This window comes from Eublepharis macularius, chromosome 12 (genome assembly GCF_028583425.1).
Source record: "Eublepharis macularius isolate TG4126 chromosome 12, MPM_Emac_v1.0, whole genome shotgun sequence".
NCBI classification, from domain to species: Eukaryota; Metazoa; Chordata; class Lepidosauria; order Squamata; family Eublepharidae; genus Eublepharis; species Eublepharis macularius.
The window spans coordinates 23,591,084-23,613,225 of record NC_072801.1 but is presented as its reverse complement, the minus strand read 5'-3'; the positions used below and the strand labels follow the sequence as shown (position 1 = coordinate 23,613,225).

The 22,142-nt window shown below is 41.5% G+C and overlaps 1 protein-coding gene across 2 annotated transcripts in view; it reads left to right on the top strand.

Annotated features, from left to right (window-relative positions):
• The window catches only part of USP22 (ubiquitin specific peptidase 22), a 136,870-nt gene that overhangs the window by 82,912 nt on the left and 31,816 nt on the right, over positions 1–22,142 (top strand). For both annotated transcript variants that reach the window (XM_054995476.1, XM_054995475.1), the window contains 3 exons: positions 9,845–10,014; positions 17,365–17,512; positions 21,214–21,319. In XM_054995476.1, coding sequence (XP_054851451.1) covers positions 9,845–10,014; positions 17,365–17,512; positions 21,214–21,319 — 424 coding nt within the window. The remainder of the gene's footprint in view (positions 1–9,844; positions 10,015–17,364; positions 17,513–21,213; positions 21,320–22,142) is intronic.

Sequence of the window (22,142 nt, the reverse complement as noted above, 5' to 3'; positions counted from 1 at the left end):
TGAGGCGCGCGACAGACGGCCCCTTCGGAGCCATAGAAGCTCTAGAAAATTCTCCGGCGGCTGGCCTGCGCCTGCGCAGTCCCCATGTGTGTCAGCACAGAAGAACTCGATGAACATAAGTTACAGGTATGTTAACCCTGTTTTCTCTGTGGTTGAAGAGAACTGCTTTGAAGAGAACTGTGATTCTGGAAAGCTTTAGCTACAATATAGTTGGTTAGTCTTAAAGGTGCGACTGGACTCTTTACTATTTTGCGACTACAGACGACTATCCCAAGCAGTGGATTGCCTCCTCTAGGATCCTTTGCAATGACTCATGGAAGTGTGAAGTGAGCCTGTCAGAGTTTGGTGAAGGCTTCACTGAGACCAGGGTGAGGGTACTTGCAAGGCCTCTCAAGTCACAAATTGTGTCCTTTCCCTTGTCCTGAAATAAGAGTGCTGCTCCTAAAAACATGGCGCTCTAGGAAGCTATTTGTGAAGGGATGGTTGGATTTGATCTTTACCAAGGAGCTTTGAATACTTAGATATATATTGGCTTCTGAGAATGTAATTAAGGCAGAAAAGAGGCTTGAGCTTTACCTTAAAGAGAGTTGGGTGCTTTTTTGTGTATGTATACCTGAGTCTAAACTCTTTCCAGCCAAACGACCTGAAGAAGATTATGAAACAGTGTTGTTGACCCGCTGGGCTACCTTTTTCAGGCTTGTCCTGCTGTGTGCCTTCAGTCTAGTGCTGTTAAAATGGCCTTGGCATTGATTTTAAATGAAGGCGCACAGTGTGATGGAAGGTCACTGCAGAGCTCCTCCAGTATTGATTTACAAGGCTGCAGACTTGAACCGTCTCAAGTGTTTCTAGTGGTGGGCAGGCACAGGCTGAAAAGCAGAAACTCGGCTGCCTTCTACATCTCCAAGCTGTTCTCTTTGGTCCCTCCTCCTTCATATATATTTTGCTCTTTTTGGGGAGACTTTAATATGCTATCAGTCAAAGCACCCACCCTGTCTGTATTATAGCTTTTGTGATCTGATCCTGCAATTCCCTGTTCCATGTCAGAAGTGCAATATCCTGTTTACCTATAATGCTGATGGCGGTGGTGGTGAATTGCCCAATTGTTCTTCATGAGAGTGAAACAACAGTTTAGAAGTCTGATGCTCTGTTCAGGCTAATTTAATGATCACTGCCTGTAGAATGGGTGATGTGTTGACAAGCTGGAAAACTTTTCAAATGGTTTGTTATGGGTCTGTTATGGGTCACAAGTTGTGTGGGCCCACTATTATGCTGTCAAAATTTGACACACTTCACCTTTCAGTATTTAAAAAAGAATACATATGTCAGTAACATGTTCATGCTTTGTGGGCTGGAGCAGACATAACACCCTTGATGGTTTAACTGGGAGATACGTGTACTGCTTGCCCCCTGTCCTGCTTCTGGAGAATGATTGAGCATGACTTCAGCAGGGGCTTGTTGAAGGTTGGACTCTGCCCCAAGTACCAAAGAGCATGGCAGAGCGAGACTGCCAGGAGAAGTGTCTTTAGGCAGGTATCAGCCATGCAGCAGGGACTCATGGTTAAGGTTGGTGCTAATGTTAGTACCTTAACCACGATTAAGGCCAATGGGGTGAGTATTTGCAGTCTAAAGGAATACGTGGTCCAAAGCCCACTTGCAATTGTTTTGTTGTAAAAACAATTTTTTGTTGTAGAGAGGGTAAGTACATGAAAGAAAATCTTTTAAAAATGTGTTCACGGGGAAGATGTATAGCTATGTACCTGTCCATTGGGAAGATGTACATCCATTGAGGAGATGCACGTCAATGGATGACTTACCTGGCTTTGGAAATTAATACTCAAAACATTTCTGGCTCATCCTTCCAACTTATCTCCTCCTTGGTGAACCTCTCTTTTTAAATTCACAGTGCTGTACAGTTTCTATTTTTTATACCTGACCAAATTACAAATGATATTTGGGTTCATCAGATTTTGCCAGATAAAATCTAATCAATGCAATCTAAATTAATTTCACAGCTGAACGTATTTGATCATGTCATAGTCCTAAACAGTATGAGTTCACAAGGAGGATTAAGTGGTGATTATCTTAGCTAAATTGACTAAATTCTTCAAATGTTTTTACAGTGGAATGGTTAGCTCTGGGACCCTTGAATTCTGATGAGACTTTGTAACCAGTTGGAGGTCGTGGTTGTTATGCCCTTCTCTCATCGATATACGAGGCAACTTCTGAAATGAGGAGAGGCTCTCTTGCACTTGGGAAAATCACTGCTGTTAGTGGAATGTAGCTGCAGGATTCACCTCACAGCCTTTAGCACTATATTCAATATGCCGTGGGTCCTAGAGAGGAAAGAGACACGTCTTTTTCAGTCTCTGAACTGTCCGCTGGGACTATATTAAGCATTGATGGCACGGTGGACTCAGTGGTGGTCAAAACTAATTTGGATGCTGTAAAAGAGGTCCAAAACTTGAACCTGCAGTGTGTGTAAACTTTCTACCCATTGAGAAGTACACACAAATAACTCTGTATGGAGAGAAATTTGGATTTGTTGCATGGCTAGTTTACAGAAATAAAAAAACCTGGCAGATCTGCGTTAATGAACTTGCTCCTGCAAAGATCTATATAACATCAACAAAGCATTTTTGTGGAAACCAGCCTTGATTGTTCATAAATCATTGTAAATGGCAAGCTATCCTTATTCTGTGTTGTATAAGCACAATTTGCTAGACAAGAACCGCTGGTGGATGTGCTAGGTATTTTGCTACTGGGAAACAAATGCCTGTTTTCAGCAGCTGCTGTACCTAACTCAAGTTTAATATGTGCATGTATAAAGTGCCATCAAGTCACAGGCTACTTATGATGAACCCATAGGTTTTTCAAGGAATGAGATGAGCAGAAGTGGTTGCCATTGCCTGCCTCTGCATAAGAACTCTGGACTTCCTTGGTAGGTTCCCATCCAAGTACTAACCAGGGTGGACTGTGCTTAGGTTCCAAGATTTGATAAGATCAAGCTAGCCTGGGTCACCCAGGTCAGGGCAAAGTTTCATAGCACTAGCTAACTGTAAGGTTCAGAGCTGACGTTTACTTGGTTTTGGTGCACAGGCAGCCCAAGAGGTGTGACCACACCCATTTTGCTAACGTAGCTTGGAGCTCTGAGACAAAAGTCCTTCAATTTTATAAAGTCTTTCTGCTACATATATTAGTTACTGTCAGATCTGAGCCAAGTGCTTGAGAGAAATATTCCCACATGCTTTGTTCTTGCATCGTGCATCTCAGCTGCTACACACGCTCATTCCTTGTATGCATTTAGCCACATTTAAGTGATGTACAAAAGCAGCTATTCTTCTCCATTCTGTCTCAAAAATCTGAAATCACCACAGTGAAGGTTTCATTGTTGCATGGTAAGTGGCACACCATGGGCTTTGTACCATATGCAGCCTAGGCATCTTTTGCTGTTGCTGTTACGTTTGGTTAAAGGAGATGGTAATGTATCTCTGCACTCATGGTGTGGTCTTCGGCTGCCTGGGTATGCTGCTTCAAAATCCAATTCAGTGTGTCCAGCATAGAGTCTGCAAAGAGGAAGGGTATCTTGACAGGTTTTTCAGGGCTGGTTCACACATGCATGCACAGAACATTGTTGAATTACTCTTGATGCCTGGCAGCTGAATGTGTCAACAGATTCAGATTGGGAAGCTTTACGGTGAAATGCTATGAACGTTCCAGCTGTGATGGTCAAATCTGTGATTTCCCATTCATGCTGCACAAGCTGTTGCTTGGTGGTGTACCAGTCATCAAGCAGTAGTTGTATACCTGTGAACCAGCTGTGTGGATGCTTCTCTGCTGCTGAGATACTGCATTTTTGGATTTGGCTCTTTTTTGAGACACACGCAATACAGTTCAGCCTCATCAGAAAAGCAGAGGCAGAACTATGTACAATGGAAACTAGAAATCTGCATGACGTAATTTTAAAAACAGTACTTATGGTTATAGTCTAGCAGGTAAGGTTACCTTCAGGCAGGGAGCTCTGACTTTCAAAAGCTCATGCTCTGGAAATCTAATTGGCCTTGCTCTTCTACTACTGACAAACACAGCTACCCACCTGAAACTATTTTCTGGCAGATAGCAGCAATTAAGAATTTAGAAGTGTGTAATGCTTTATATTCTATTTGTAGTGCTCATCTCGCCTAACTGGATTTACTACCCAGGTCTGGATTCAGGCTATCCTGATCTTGTCAAACCCCAGAAGCTAAACAGGGTCAGTCATGGGTAGTAGATAGATGAGAAGACCACCAAAGAAGAACTGGGTTGTTATGCAGGCAATGGCAGAGCACCTGTTTGTCTCTTGCCTTGAAAACCCTTCAGGGTTACCGCAAGTCAGCTGGGAAATGATGACACCTTACACACACGCATGCACGCACGCACGTTTTCTTTGCTTTAGGTTGCCTTCCAAGATTCCTTGGATCAAACCCTTCCAGGCATGATCATGCTTTGTTTCTCCGTGGGCATCTGAATGCAGGTACCTCAGTGGAGTTCGTGCCGCGCAAGCCAGGATTGTAAAATACAGGCTTGTGCAGAGCAGACAAACTCCAGGTCATCACAACTAGAACTTGATGAAGGTGGGAAGGATTCAAACAAGTTATGCATGTTAAAAGAGAAGGGTAGAATGAGGGATGCACACAAACATAACGGCAAACTGTGTTCGTGCCATACTAGCTTACTAGGGAGTTTGAATATAGCCTTTGTATACATTTATTGGAAGAGGTACTGATGAATTTACCCCACCTTATTTTTCTCTTTCTGAATGCATGCCAGCTTAATTAAAATCCTGGGGGGTTTTCCGCTAGCCTCAGTGGGAGATAGACTGCACTCTTTCCCTTGGGGTTTATATTGTCAAAAAACATTTAAGAGCAAGACTTATGCTTTCTTTCTTCAAGGTGATGGTTTTCCAAAGAGTATGAGACTTTTAGATGCAACCTACATACTCACAAAACTCTTTCTGTAATCTTAGTTTACATCAGAAAAGCTGTTGGCATTAATAACTAAGGAATAAAACTTGAGAGTTTGAGTTACAGAACATGGACACATGGCTCTTGAGTAGTGTGGCCAGGTCCCACGCAAGCTGAAGACGTGGCACCCTTACAAACTCTGGGTCTGGGAAAAGCTCCTGCGCCAAGCATCTGACCTGCATCCCTCATGTGATCAGAGTATTTCTGGCTTTGTTGTTTCTCTCTTTCCATTCACACAAGTAATCCTTAAACTTTTGGTTAAGGGATCTCATAATAGAACATCTCATTATGTATACTAATCCCAAACTGCCCAGATTTTGTGAAGATGACCAGAGAAAATGCTTCCTTTGGCTAAAGGTAGCCAATTCTCAGAGGGTCAGAGAGCAAGCAGAAAAAAATAAACCCAACCCTTGAGAAGTCAGGCATCTTTTTATTACTAGGGAACTGCTCTTGAAGCTTCAGTAGTTGAAGATCCATCTCAGTAATGTAGTGACTTTGGATAAGTGTGTGAATAGAGAGGATTTAAAGTGTTAATATGCAAATGTGGTGAGAAGCATTTGGGTGGGTGGCTGAGCTCAGGGACGCCTGGTTCAGCAGTCTCGCCCCTCCCCTCTGCCAATGGAGCACAGCAAACAATCTTTGCAACTCATGGAAATTCCGAGAGCAGCCTGTTATATGTGGTGAGGGGCCTGCTGTTCAAGGGAAAGGATTTTTTAAGGCCACTTAATACAAACAAGCTTTGGGCGTGCCGTCAGTAGCTGTTTGAATCCCAGCCATGAAATATACAGATTTCATCTATGTTGTTGCACAACACTTGTTTCTTTAACTTAGAAGAGATTAAGCAAAGGTTAAGAGGGTGTTTTAACCAAAGGCAAGGTTTTAACCAAAAGGTAAAGTACAGAAGAAGAAGAAAAAACCCAGAGACTCCGCTGTTCTCTTCATACTAAACCAGGTTGCCCACTTTTACTTTTCTAGCTGTGTTATTTAGCAAGAGACACCTGTGACCTGAGAACAGTCACAGACAGCAAAAGGAGACTCTCTTTAGTAGATAACTCTGGGTTTTCAATTAAGGCAGCCTCACTAATGGCATGTGCCAAGCATATTCACCTGTGGGCACATGATCCAGTTACCGCGGACTCTCAAACCAACTTTGGAAGACCTACAGTCATTTAACACGATAAATGGAGCAACATGGAACAGGCCGTTGTGATACCTAAATACCTTTGCACCTTGTTTAATCACAAAAGTTTTGCATCGGATCCCTTTTTGTTCTGCTCCAGGAATGATGTATATGGATAGTTTGTACCATCCCCATTGAACATGCCAGCACATGAAGTTTGCCTGGGTTTTTTTCCCACTTAAGGTAAGGATGGTGTCTCCATTTCAAGTAGGCCATATGCATTCTGAAGCGTAATGTTCAACTGAATTGAATGTATGGTTTCTTCTCAGATGGTGGCACAAAGTAAGCTGTAGCTATTCCACTTACTGCTAGCCTGGTATAACCCAGCTTTGATTTTCCACTCCAAGTAAGTCTCAAGATTCTAGAGCCTGCTTTAAAGAAATTTATATTAAATTATATGATGCTTGGATATCATTCTTTTTTTTATATATTTCAGGTGTACCCAGGGACCAATCCATTGGGCTGACATTTGATTACAATAATCTCCGTCTCCTGGATATATATTTTTAAAAAATAACAACATAATAGCTTTTGCAAGCAAGTCAGACATTAGGAAGCTAGATTCTGATTATGAACCCATCACACTATGTTTGTAATGGATAGTACTGGGACAGGGCCTAGGTAATTTGGACTGAAACCTCAGTTTAGCTGTGGCTTTTATATGTATAAGTGTCACTCGAATTTGGTTCCTCATCCTGTAAAAGAATAGAGACCTACCATGCAAGGTTATTACAAGGTTAAATAAGGCAACAGAACAAAATAAACCCACTCTTAGAAATAGGATGAGCTGTAGATCTAGATCAGTAAAGGGAGTTATACTGAGAAGATGACCCAATACATAAAGCACGCTCAGGCAGCAATGTGTAACATGCAATTTTCAATAAATATATGCCAAAACCTATCTGTACAAGTGTTTTGTTTTACTTAAGTCCTGTGATAAAAGGTTTCTAAAATATGCAAAAATACATTCATACCAAGGCTCTGTGTGCAGCAATATCTACTGTATTGCATAGGTCATGGCCATAACCTATAATCAGGGAAAGGAATTTCTCAGTTTCTCAAAGTAGGGCTAGAAATATCTATTGTTTTAAATCAAAATCTGCATCTGAAGCTAATAGTTTCTGGGAAACTAATTATCTTTTATTTTTCAAGTCCCTATGGGCAAATAGAAGGTCTACTTTCAGTGTTACCCAAAAGGAAGATTTCACATGTGAGCCAATATGGTTTCCCACCTGCCCCATGACTTGCCGTCACCTTGCACATAAAAATGCCATCACTTGCTGTTTCTTGAAGCCACTTTCTCAGATTTTCTCCTTGGGAAGAACACAGTAAAGACAGAATGTGCTTTAAAAACAGTTTATGCAGGGTGGGTGTGGATGATCTAGTGGCTTGGGGTGGGGGGACTGGACATTGCTACAGTCTCCCCCTGCAAAGCACAGAAAGGCCTAGCTACTTTGATAAAGGCTCCTCCCAAGTTTTTTTTCTTCCTTCAACTAGAAAGAAAATGCGTGTGCATCAAAATGTTGCTGATGTACTTGATTTGCCTTTGCATCTGAATTCAATTGTGCACATTCTACTTGGAGAACTTGGTGGGACAGAATTATGTTCTCTGTCCTGCCTCTCTTTTTTCTCCTCTCAGGAATACTCTTTAAATAAAAAAATTCTAACTTTTCAACACTTGAACCTTTCCTGTGTTTTGGCACAACAGAAGCTTTTCTTGAACTAGAAGATCTACACACTTGTGGTTTGTGCAGGAGATTGCCATGAGAAATTAACCGTCAGACAAGAGGTTATGCAGTAACTAATACAACGAGCTTCTCACCAGAGAGGGAAACTTTGCGAATGGATTGAAGCAATAGATCACTGAGCTGGTGATGTTATGGTGATAGCAGGACTTGCTGGGTAGAACCCATCAAATATAGCTCTGATATGCAATTCAAGATACTGATGTATGCTGATTTTGGTCTGCTGTAACCTAGCAACAAAACTACATCATCCTTGTGAAGGGAGGCTGAAGGACTCCTTAAACATGTTCTTGTGTATTATGAGAAGTGTTTTATTATTTTGAACAATCTTGGCATTGCAAATTGTACTGAGTCTTTGCAGGGTTTGGCTGATCAGTTACCCCCAGCATCCACCTACGTTCTGGGAGAGAAAACTATAGATTTTGGGTGAGGCCAGCAATAGGCTGAGCACTTACGTCGCCTAAAATAATAATGCTAAATGAACAGGAACTCTAGCAAAAGGAAGCATTATGTTTTAGATGGGCAGAAAACTAGTCACAAAACATGCAAATACTGACATCACGGCACAGATTTTAAATTTTAAACTGCTACAATTTGACTATCCATCAATTCTAAACTTTGGCGATATAGTATACGTACCAGGTAAATTCTTCATGCCAAATTACATACTCGTTGAGACAGATGGTCTCAGTTTTATGGTGAATGGAATTTTCAGATGGTATAATGAGAAGGAGGCACGGTATAGCCTAATCTTGACAGATCTCAGAAGCTAAGCGTGCACGCACGCACACACATACACAATGAATAAAGGAAAAAATACTTTGAAATAGCTGATTATTATCCCCTTTCAACTCTAATTTCTTGTGGGAATTTGGAGGGGCTGTTCTCTGATGACAAGTTCACCTGCCTCAAATCATCTATCCACAGGCATGTTCACACACAACCAATGCCTAGGAATTCCTCATTATTTGGCCAGATCAGAAAATCTATTGGTTGGTTTGTTTCTGATTGAGAGTCATGTGTTTGTATGATAACATCACCCAGGAAGGTTTTAAGACAAAGTCACAAACTCCTGCCACTGTCTTTGGTGGCACAGGTCCAGGGGGCAGCTGACTCACAGTCCCTTCCAGTTAGTAGAGTACAGTATAAAAAGTTATGCGTTTGCTATTGGATTTATTGTGCAGGTGTCACGGGAGGTGAGGAACAGGTAAACAACTTTTTGGTCCAAAAATAAGTTCCATTGTGTGTTATAGTACTTATACAAGATCACAGCTTTAAGCATTCTGTGGGGGGGGGGGTCCAAAGAGATGCTATATTCAGCATTGAGGCACTTTACATGGACAAAGTTTGAGGAACTCTGACATTAAAATCATAACTCTATTGTAGTATCAGCTACCTTTGTTAACAAATGTGAAGCAGAGGAAACAAGTACCTGTTATCTACCTATATCATTTTTAGAAAAAGTGGCTGTTCCTACACAAACTAGGTGATGATACAATTGTGGGAACCTATTTCAGTCTTCTTAGTATCTGAGCACATTTTAACATGCATAGTGCCATGTATACCCATTCTAAATGTAATTAGAGCTGTAGACTTCCAGGGTAATTGTTTTAAATGAGCTATTAAGTGGGAAGCATAGATGTTTGTTCATATAAATGTATAGCCTGCTACATCTCAAAACCTTAGAACAAGAGCATTAATCCTTATAGAAGAGAATAAAAATAAAATGTTTTGTGGTGGAAAGGGAAACAACTTTTGATGTGTACAGAACAACAATTTCTATCTGAGAGGAGAGAAGTTCCTCAGTTGGCAGTGATGTTTGCTAAATATACTGTTTTCCCATCTTAAATGAAGTGAGGTATAGTAGTAAATAGCAATAATTATTTTTGTCTCCCCCCTCCTGGCTTCTATTTTTATAGGTCTAAGAGGGCTAATCAATCTTGGGAACACATGTTTTATGAACTGTATTGTCCAAGCACTTACCCACACTCCACTACTGCGAGATTTTTTCCTCTCCGACAGACACAAATGTGAAATGCAAAGTCCCAGCTCATGTCTGGTCTGTGAAATGTCTACGCTTTTTCAGGAGGTGAGTCCTCTGTTCTCTTTTTCCCCTCATAACTTACATGTTGCATGTTCATGCATCCTTCCTTGTATCATTTAGCACTGTGGAGGCAGAGCTGACCGCCATAAACACGACTTGTCCATTCACACATCATTCTAAACAGCAATGAGTATGAACCATGGTTTGCCAGTTCATTTCAAACCATGGCTTCTAATTTTTGATTGGCCAGTCAGTCACAGATCATAGTTTAATTGAGACCATCAGGTCAAACCATAGTTAAGCTTAACCTTTTATGGAATATTGTCTGAATTCAGCTTTTAGGGGTAGGGTATCGGTATGAATAATAATTGCATTAAAAACCAGGGTATCATTCTGTGGAACACGGTGGTGTAAGGCAGAACTTGTCCATGCTACTACTTTTCTGTTTAGTCATGCTGAATAGAAGCTGCTTTTGTGATCTGCATCTTCATGCAGTGAAAATACATAGGTATTGGCACTGCAGGAGTTCTTGTTCTCACAGTGAATTTCCACATGCTGAGACAGAGTTAAATACTAATGAGAAGAAAGCTACCTTGTTCTGGTTATAGACTCATTCCCTCTTTATTTGGAAGAAACAGACAAGGAGTATAGTGAAGCACTTTAGGAAAATTGTGGCAGGATTATTCTCTCCAGGACCCCCACACTGGAGTGTCTCACTGAAAATAACGGGCCTCGCTTTGCCTATTAGCATTACCTGTTTTGTGTGGGAGTGCTACTTTGTCTACAAAATTCTATTTTCTAAAGCTGTTTGCTTTTTTCAAAAGGCAGGTTTGAAATTACTGGGTAATTTGCAGCAGAAATAATATGCCTTTACTAGATTTCTTAGTTCATTTATTTCCTGTAGTAATAGACACGTGAACATATTTGTGTGATTTGGCTGTCCATGTAAATGATGGTTGATTTAGACTCCTGACAGGAAAATGCCATTCAGGGCAATACCATTCAAAAGAAATGTTGCTGCACAGCGAGAGCTTAGTTGGAAGCAACCAAAAGCCTTTCCTAACCACCATGAATACCTTTTAACTATTAATCTAAAATTGCCCCTGAATAATAGTTCTTAGTGGCTTGTAAGTGAATCACATAATATAGCCATTAGACATGGAAATTAAAGTTTTTAAAAAAATTATTGGTTGGAACACTCTTTAAAGAAGCAGAACAATGCCAGAGGGTGTCTGAATGGCAGAAGTAAGTGGGAAGGGGGGATGGGGCACAGTTATTTTATTTGAATCCTTCCCATCCTTTATGAAGCCGTGGCATTCCCAGGTAGTTGTTGGTGAATGGGCAGACAGCAGCAGCTCATGGGATGGGTCTCAAGGAAAGTCCCTGCCCCAACTCCTAAGCACTACTGAAGGTGGCTCTCTACACCACCACCCCTTAGTGGAGGATGTTGGGCAGTGACAACAGAACTGCTGGGGCCATGGCTGTAGATACTTGAATAGCGAGCAGAACTAGGCTTGGGATGGTGATGTCACTGGCTGGTGCTGCTAGCCACTAAGCCGCATGCCCACCTCATGCTGCAGCTGCAGCTCTGGCATTCCCATCTCCATCTCTTGATGCCCTCTTGTAGGGGCACTGTGCCTGCCTTCCTGTTCAGTGGTGCTCAGTGATGGGGGCTGGGGTGTTTCCTGCAACCCCCCTCCTGAAACCACTGTTGAGTGCAGGCCAAATGCGGAGTTACTCAGTGTTAGAGCTGGGAGCAACCAATTATCTGGTTGTAGAACACAAGATGAAGTGGCCCAGTGCAGATGTAGTGTTGAGTTTGGTTTATTGCCTTAGTTCTGTTTAAGATCTCAGAGTCAGGAGTATAATCAAACCATAGCTTCCCAAGCTAAGGCTTGTCCTCTAAGATGTTTACAGTGCAATACTGATGAGACCTGCCTGTCACCTTGCAAGCAGAGAAGCTAGAAAAGTTGGGGGTGAAACATGACCAAGGTTTGTTCATTACAGGTATAACCACATTAATATAGTATCAGATGAGTAGCTTGTTAGTCTGCAGTAGGTAAGCAAGGTTGAAGTCCAGTAGCACCCTGAAGATGAACAAGCGTTTCCAGGGTATAAGCTTTTGAGGGTCAGGTTCCCCTTATCAAATATGAGAAAAATCTCAGAGATATCCATTCCTACTTCTATCTGACAAAAGGAACTTGACCTTCAGAAGTTTATACCTTGAAAATTCTTGTTGGTCTTTAAGGCACTACTGGACTTGAAGCACTTTAATATAAATTATTTGCAAATCCATTTCAAGCTATGATTTTGCATCCAGTACTTAACTGCTGTTTAAATATTCTGATATTGTCTATTTCTGCTTTGGGCCATTGTGAAAAGGATAAAAATATGCAAAATAGCATTCGCTTTATCCAGAGAGGTATTTTCTTAAGTGGATTAATACTTGTGTGTTTTATTTTGCCCTGTAAGGTAAGTGGATGGGTCTAACAGGTATAATTGTGTCAATTCATTTTCACAAAAGACATTTTAGCATTCACATTTTGGTTGAATATTCCATTCCGTTGCACTTTCTAGGGACCAGAAATTACTCTTTGTAGCATGGAGCTGGCTTTAAAAAAGATTATAAACAGTAGAATCTGTTCACCATGTTGAATAATCCGAAATGGCCTTTTTCTGCAGCCACTTGCCACCGAGTAAAATTACTGAAGTGGCTCAGTTCCCAAGAGGATCTCTTTCCGTTTCAAAATTACTGTTCTTTTGTGATGTGATTGACAATTGGTCTCTGAAATAAAAGAGGCTCAGGGACTATAGGAAATGTACAAACATACAATTACTGAATAAAACCTTATTAGCTTATTGCCCACCCACATCAGTGCAGTGTGCCCAAGGGGATTTGAGGAAGCAGTCTGAGTGGCAGGATGTGTTCTGTTTGTGGCTTGAGTTTTAATGGCGATAGTAGAAAATGTGGAAGAGAGTACACCTGTATGCGCTTTGTTAACGTCCCTGTACTACAGGATCATCAAACACGTGTTTCAGTTTATTTGGCCCTTAGAGGTTTGTCCTGTCTGAATTGCACCTTATTTATTTTTTTTCATTCATTCATAAAGTCACATTTAAGAAGAAAAAGTAACTGAGCCAGCTTTGCTTTTTGATTACAGAGAAATCCAAAATGAAAGTAACGTGCTTCAAGAAATCAATTTACTCAAAAAAAACAAAATCAAGAGTGTTTTTGTGTTAACCTTTGATCCCAAGCCTGCATTTGGGGAAAATTTGTCTGCTCAAACTTAGAATAAGGAACTCAGAAGGAAAGCTTGGCAGGGATGTTTTGGTAGATGCGTGATGTGCTTGTATTCTAGCAGTCTTGGACGTATAAGTAGGTGCATTACTCTGTGCTCAGGAGGGTGAAAATTCAGTGGGCGCACGGATTACTTCAATGACTTCTGTAAATTATACAAACCTAGCACCTTTCATATATATTTGCTTATTTTTCCATCATTTTATTCTTGAATAAAATGATGCAAAATGATTTCAAAATGATACCTGAAATCAGCAAAATGATACTTTTAATCAGCAAAACAACTACTACAAATCGCTATACAGTACACTAAAATTCCACCCCCAACCACTGGGCATCCTGCCTGGTCTCCCCTTGGGCTTCTTAGATTTCCTCAAACAGAGCCAGTTTGGTGTAGGGAGAACCAGTTTGTGTAGTGGTTAAGAGCGCGGGACTCTAATCTGGAGAACCAGGTTTGATTCCTCACTCCTTCACTTGAAGCCAGCTGGGTGATCTTGGGTCAGTCACAGCTTCTAGGAGCTCTCTCAGCCCTACCCACCTCACAGGGTGATATTATTGTGGGGATAATGATGACATACTTTGTAAACCACTCTGAGTGGGTGTTAAGTTGTCCTGAAGGGCAGTATATAAATCGAATGTTGTTATTATTATTATTATTCTCTTTTTTACTTTCCCACCTAAGTTCATGTTTAAACTTTATTTTTTTTTTAGTTAAAACAGATATTTGGCTAAATACAGAGATTGTATCACCGCTGTGTTGAAAGATCTTCACTGGCTGTCCATTTGTTTCTGGTTTCAATTCAGAGTGCCTACTTGCCTTCAAGACCTTAAACCGTTTGGGGATGGGGTACTTGAAGGAGCGCTTCCTTCCATATCAAGTCGCCAACTAGTTAAGATCCTCTTCCCAAGCCCTGCTGTCTGTGCCCTCACCTACAGAATTGAGAAGAGCGGTGGACCAGAGACAGAGCTTTTTCAGTGGTGGCACTTTGCATTTGAAAGGCTCTCCTCCTTGAGGTTGGCTTGGTGCCTGCTTTACTGCCCTTTAGGCATCAGGCCAAACCATTTCTCTTTACACAGGCTTTTTGACTGAAATATTTCATCTTTTTAGCTGTTTGTATGGTCTGTTTTTATGGCTTTTGCATTAGGCCATTTGGTGTTGTATTTGACTTGTTCTGATGTGAGTAATGTTTATAATTTGATTGCATTTGTTTTTACTTTGAACCACCTTGAGCAGGTCTCCGGAGAGGTGGCATATATGTTTTCTAAATAAACATTTTCTATGAATATGGCCTAATCTATTAGGGATGTGATTCATATGGAAGGCCTGGTTTTGGTATAGGAATTTGGACTAGATGTCTTCTTGTCCTCTTTGGGCTTAATCTTTGTATGCGCTTACTTTTGAGTGAATCCCATAATATGGTTAGTGCAGATGTAATAAGTGGTAAGTGGTTGATGCTTTAATCAATAATAGGAAAATCACAAGGTGGCCATGGGATAGCACTGCCCCTTCTTTCCTGAGAGTAAGTTTCTCCCTCTCACCTTAACCATGAGTTAAGGGACACGCCTACAATTACTTTTAACCACAGTTCAAGCTAGTTGGGCCAGTGGTTTCCCATAACTGTGCTTAAGGCATGAATGGGGAGTTTGGGAGAGGAAATGATGTGCACCCCCACAGCCTTTTTCTGATCTCCTAATCACAATTAAAAGCATGGCATCATTGTGTGCAGTGGGCGGGCTGAACATGTATATTAACTGATCATTGGGAGCCCTTCCTGCCCCGTCCTTGTCTTTCTCCTGCTACTAACTATTCTGGAGTTGGTGCTGCCTTTCCAGTCCAAAGGATAGAACCAATTTCATGTGCCATGGGTCTGTTTTGTCTCATAGTCTGGTTATCTGTTGAAAATAATGCACATAAAGAATAGAAATCACACTCAGTCCCCTATAAGTGGGGCAAAGAGGTCTGAGTGAAACACACAGGCACTGTTGCAACCCATACAGCATGGCTTATTCTCTGCTGGTTCACATCTCAGGGCGTAATCGGTGAAAGCATGTGTGCTTCCTGCATGGTATTACCTAGTGATTTGAGAGAGCTGCTGCTTAAGATTCCTTTTCATCTTAATGAAGCACTAAATAATATAAAATTGGATGGCTGCAGCGGAGTAATTATGGCAAGTGCTACTGGGTAGAGTGACCAGATAGTGTTGGGGCTAATTGTAAGAAGCGACAGCACAGAGGAGTTTTATTGCTGCGGTTCCTTGAATTATGTTGTCACAGTAGCTTTGTCAGCAGATTGCAGTTACCATGCCTGGACTGCAGTCCCTCGGTATCATTCTCATTGGCATCCAAGAGTTGCCTGTATTGATTCATTTCATATTGTTGCAGTACAGCAGCATGGTCTCTTGCCAAAATATCTGTAGCTTTGCAAGGGAAGGAACTTCTGTGTTGGCATGCATTGCACTGAGGCCTGTGCAAACCTCAAGAGACAAGCTTAGAGAGGGTGCATCTCTCCCCCCCTCCCAGACTGTTGAGCAGGTATCCTCCTGAGTCCTGACCCATTAATGAGCTGAACCTAAAGTCGTCCAGAAATGATGTTAGTCAGCGTGTGTCCTCTCTGTCATGTAACACTCTGGATATTGTGGCCTACAAAATCTAGGGAAACTCAGAGGGGTCACTGTGTTGTGAATAAGACCTCCAGCAAGCAATGACTTCCTGCATTCCTGGAGGAGCCCTGTTACACAAAACTGGAGGTGCAAGAAATGCTCTAGGGAAACTGGCTGCCTTTTTCACATACCTACTTGGGCTTGCAGCCTTTTGCAAAAATGGATCACATGAATCCAAGTGGCCCACCTAGGACTGACAGCTGTGTGTAATTAGTAACCGCAATGGTCCCATAGAATAAGATAAAAAAAACAACAAATGAGGCTCTCTGATCTTATTTAAAAAAAATACTGGCAGCAAGCTTTGAAGTCATACCAAATTTTGCAAGGGAAGAAACATACCTCATTGTTTCACAGAATTGTTTCACATGTCAGTATCTACTTTTGTCCTGAATGCCTGTGCCTTAGTTAAAATAAAGATGGTCTTTTCCTGCTCTTCATGGGGGTCGTGAATTCAGTTAAAGCATAGGACAGGTTGGCTGCTGTGGGCAGCATGTGGCCAGGCATGCTGTCCAAAAATTGGGAGTCAGTGTAGCCACCTGCTGGACATTCTATTGCTGCCTGCTTGCTGCACTTGCAAAATGGATGTAGGTGCTGCTGTATTTGGTTAACTGGAGCGTGGAACCAAATGCAACAGCTAGCTTGATGACTGCTTGAAACAGCAGTCCAGTGTCTTTCTATAGTGAAGCACACGGTGGGATGATATTATACTGTATATTTTCTCCTCCTTTCCCCAAGGTAGCAGCCAGTAACGGAGGGGAGGCGACTACAGGGCAGTGCATGATGTTTTATCACATTGTGCCTTTCTTATGCTGTATGTCAGCCCTCACCCCATCCCAGCCTTGTTGAGCCTGTGGGAACTTTTGGAATTTTAAATACGGGAAGTGAGTTCCACCACAAAATGGCTAAAAAATGTGGGGAGATAGCAAGCCAAGCATCCTTTTATGATGGAGGCAGCTGTTTCCAAAAGGGTATCCTCTGCAAACACAAAGAAGATGCCTCCTGGGCTCTTCTGAAACATCTCCTCCTCTAGTATAGTGGAGGAAAGGTGGAGGAAAGCCAGGACAGGCTTTTTGCTTGTGGCAGGTGGCAGGAGAATGAATGCCATAAAACCCCTCATTGGGCACCGTGGGTGCTATGTCAGGAATTACTGCTATATGATACCCGACGGGCTTGACACAGTATTGTCATTTTTTCATTCTGAATCCACGGGATATGGAAAATGCCCAGAATGGATATATCTACCATATTCCATTTGTATGTCATTTAAAACAAAAGCATTTCCCTCAAATTCCTCCTTGTAATTGGAATCCAAATTAGAAAAATCCAAGTATTAGGGATCTCTAAATCTAAATGAGAAATGTTCGTACCTTTTAGAAGCTGAAGGATAATATTTGAATGAAGTGTATTTGTTTGTTTTCCTGTCTCTTTCCCGAGCAGTTCTACTCTGGGCACCGATCTCCTCACATTCCATATAGGTTACTGCACCTGGTATGGACGCATGCACGGCATTTAGCAGGGTACGAGCAACAGGACGCACACGAGTTCCTCATTGCTGCGTTAGATGTACTACATCGACACTGCAAAGGTGAGGCTTTTTCCTTGATACTGCTGGAAACGCTTTTCAAATGGGATGAGTAATTCCATCATTAACTGAGCAATCAGTTGAATGACTCCATCATTTCCCCCCTCTCCTTTGAATCTGAAGAATTTCATGCTGCGTTGCTTGTTTTAAGTTGTCTATTTCCTGCATGAAGCGATATAAAGCCATATTATGCCAAGTCGGACTTCTAGTCCAGTTAGTTCAGCACTGACTGTTAGTGGCTTTCCTGGGTTTCAAGGCATTTCCCTTTCAGTTATCAGTGTGGTGTTGCTTGCTCATCAGGCAACCCCTCACCAAAGTCATTTTTGCTAAAAGTGCTGTAGTGATCTGAAATAAACACACACACACCCCAAACTCAAAAAGTTTTTTTTCATTATTGCCCTTTCTTGTAACTTGTATGCAAACCCAAGACACCCCATCCTCCCCCCCCCTTGGGTAAGTATTACAAAGGTCAGTATTACAGACCTCTGCTGGTCAAGGCTCTCAATCCTAACCACAGAAGTGTGGGCATGTAAGAGTTTTCAAAGTTAGTCAGCCTCAAACAGTTAAAGGCATTCAGTTTTTAAATTGCCACGCTAAAGCTATCAGAGATTTCTAATTTAGCTCTACTTTGAGGACAACCCCAAAGACATGATCTTTACATTAAAGTGGAAACAAATGCTGTAGAGCACATATAAAGGGAAACTGCGACTCTGTCTTCCCTAAATGATAACAGAAAGCTTTTAAAGTGGCTAAAAGAAAGTTATCCACCACCCCCCCGCACACACACACCTGTATCAACACAATCACTGGAAATTCTCTTTCAGTTGCATATACCATTTTCTTCCTGCAACTGCCTTCTGTGTTGACAAGTGCAAGTAGGCGGTACGTTCATTTCCCCTCCTTTCCTGCCCAGATGTCATGGGAAAGCCCTAGTGAACGGGTAATGCCTTCTTGTGTTTGCTTTGAATGAACGCACAGAATAGTCTTTTGAGACACCCCCCTCCCCAACCTCACTGAGCCTAATTGACTTGGGTAATTGAAAAGAGAGTAATCTTATCTTCCTGTGGGCAGAAAGTGCTGCCTATTTCAAAGATCCAACAGGAACACTACCTGGAAGCCAGTGACAATGTGAAGAGACAGGCTGTTTGTTGGCTTCTGTGTGACGATGGCAGAACACAAAAAATAGAGGAGAAATCTATAAAGATTTTGAAGATACAGTAAATGATCTTTTATGAAATAAGGAATATCAAAGTGGGTAAAGAGATTATGGCCCCCTTTCTGTATGTATATGTCTCTACAGCCAGTGCAGCACTGTTAACTTTTGCCTGACTTCTTATAAGTGAACAGAGAGCCCATTGTGTGTGACTAAGAATTCAACCAACTGCATCTTACATAGGTTTAATTTTTAAATCCTTTTGCTCTCTAACAAAATAGTTCGCTAGTGAAACCCAGGCAGCTTTATTTAATAGTCACCACTTAAAATAATGCAGGCCAAGCTGATCTGGTGCCACTGTGTATAGTCTTTTAAAAAATGTCTTATAAACTGAACTTAGAATTTAGCTTGTCACCCTCTCCATTGCAAGGAGGACAGTTACAATATATATAATATATATAAAACACATGAAAATGTTTTTAAAAATTAGGGTAACTCTTCCCTTCACATGGCCTTAATTCCTCCCACTGCAAACATCTCGTACTGATTTTGCAGAGCTTGAATTTTAAAAAGTGTACTACAATGCAGGGAGGTCCTAGAAAACCGATAGTGAAGTGCTATGCCACTAGCAGCTGCTGGTTTAAGATTTGGGGTGTCTTGGAAGACATGAAGAATGTCTGGGTGTTTTTGATGGTCAGAAGGTGGTTGGATACACAGTAGCTTTATACCCATTTATATTTTTTTAATGTTGACCTGGAATGTTTTCTTGGGTTGACTGTATGTGACAATGGGTTTTAATTTAATTATATTATATTAAAAATCAACCTGATAGGGTGAGAAGATGGAACTTGCATTTTCTCTCATTACCTATGTAATGCTTTCAGTTTGTTAAGTTTTATGCTTCTGTATATCTTGACCACTTAGGAATCAGAGCTCATATAATGAAGTGCCTTTCTTAATTGCAGTAAAGAGAAGGTGTTGCAAGTCATGTGTTCCCTTTCTGGAGCAGATGCCTCCACTTGTTTTATCTGTTTTCTGGGATATGTCATGGCAGACTTTATTTGCAATTAAGGCTAACCAGTTTCCCTCTTCCATTATTATTGTAGAAGGTACTGTAAAACAGGGTTGTTCCAGTGGGCTTTTGTTGATTAACGCCATAAGTCCATGTGGGTAATATAGGGTGTTGGGCTCATCTGTTACTTTTACCTTGCCATGTGACTACCTGTATTGTGTTTCAAGATGTATTTGAAACCTTATTTTTATATGCTGTCTATATACATCTTAAGCTCCCCTGGGCCGCTTCTTAGGGAGAAAAGGTAGGGTACAAATATTTAATATAAATCCACTCTTGGGCTTTTGAATCCAGTGCAACTAAAGCAGTAAAATGAAAGCGACTTCGTCACTTGTCTTTTATATTCCTATGTGCGATTCCCCCCCCCCCCGTTTTCTTATATATGCACAGGGCCGCGTCAGCATACTCGGAGGTGTGGCAGTTGCCAGGGCTCAGGACACACGGCCACTAACCTCCCCCCTCGACACACACTTCCCCTGCCACCTCTCTGCAGGCACTCCCACATCTGTTTGAGTGAAATGCTCCAGCCCCCATGTTCCCAATGGCCCAATATCATTGAGGAAGGGCATGTGGGTGGTGCACAGTGGTTGCACTCCGGCGGCTGTGACATCAGTACTCTCAAGTGCATGCAGTGGCCAGTGCTGTTGGGGAAAGGGTGTACAGATGGTACAGGTAACTGAGCATGGGCAATGAGAGGGCTTGCAAGCAGGAGAGAGATGCACAGGCATGCAGGTGGAGGGAGGTGAAAAGAGAGGCATGAGTGCAGCTGGTGGTGGGCAGGCAGGGGCCCCCGGGCACTTCACTTAAATGATACTGCTCATTTGGCCAACAGGCCTTGAGCAATGCCACACTAAATACAGCAACAAATATTTTTTAAATGACCTAACATTTACCACACTTAAAATCCTTTAAATTAATTACATGGGCAAAAAAATAGGCAACAGGCAGTATAACTCCAGAGTCCACACCTTTCAAAAAAAATTTTTTAACTTTGTCTGGTATTGGCAGTCCCTCATTATCATAAAAAATAGGAGTAATCTACAAATCTCTAATATTTTGAAAAATACTGCATTCCAGTAAACAATGCTCCAAAGTTTCTATGTGTCTAGTACAACAGTTGCAAAGTCTATCAGAATATAGGATCCTTTGCATTCAACCTTGCATTACTTGAGAATCTTCCAAGCATAAATGCTCTCCTGTGTCGTGGAACAATTAAAAAATCTAAATATGGTAAAGGAACCTTTGGATAGGACAATCCCAAATATAAAGGAGAGAATACCCTGTGGATCGTCTGCACAGCACTCAACAAATATGCCCAAGGCCCCCCAAAACCTGGAACTGACTCTGTCCGTGCCTTACTTCCAAAACAAAGAATAACTTAGTTCTTGATGATAGTTTGCATTATTTAAAGAGCAGATCCTTTGTACACATGGGTATGTCAGGAAGGCTTTGAAACCGAGTCCTGTTCCTGTTCTTCAGGTGATGATAATGGAAAGAAAGCCAACAACCCGAACCATTGTAACTGCATCATAGACCAAATCTTCACAGGTGGACTTCAGTCGGATGTCACTTGCCAAGTCTGCCAGTAAGTATAATGATTTAACTCATCCTGATCAAAATATGGAATAAATCCCATGATCGTGGCCATGGAAAATGATGGATTCCCAAGCTTATGCAGCTGACTTTCTTGTAAACGCAGTGTGCTTTTTGTACCCTTCCCATGTAAACCAAGATGATTTTAATGGCCACCTCTGTTATGTGTGCTTGTATCCATTTGAGGTATGGTGCTTCAGTAGAGGCTTGGCTTTGCAGCGTTTCTGGAGTGGAGCAAGGAGATAGAATGGGCTATACCACTTTATGCTACAGAGGGAGAAAGTCACATTTGTGCCCCCATTTAAAAAAAAAATCCTTACAAATAAAAAAAAAATCAAGACGAGTGAGGTTCAAGCCTACACCTTCACAAGCTGTGCTAGTTATCCTGTCACAGGGGATTATTAATGGAGGGAAAGTGTGGAAATTGAAATCCATCACCTGCAGTAGAACGATCTACCACCTCATACTGCTCCATGTATAGAGCATGCCTCAGTTGGCTAAAAGCAGAAGAATCCTTCTGTTCAAGGATGACCTCAGGATGCAGTGCTTTCTCACTGCAGCCTCTTCCCTCTCCAAAACAAATTGTTCTCCATGGCAGATAATTCTGTTTCTAAAAGAGGGTCTGCCATAATATTCTGTATTTTTTTTAGTAAAGGTTTTATTTAAAAAGAAAAGATATGAATAACAATAGAAAGTGCTTAGAAACATATACAAGCACTACATTTGAATTAGATTTAAGCTAACAGAAAATATATTCCAAGTATATAGCAGCACAACTAAATTATATAATAGCTCTCTTCCCCTCCGTAGTTGCT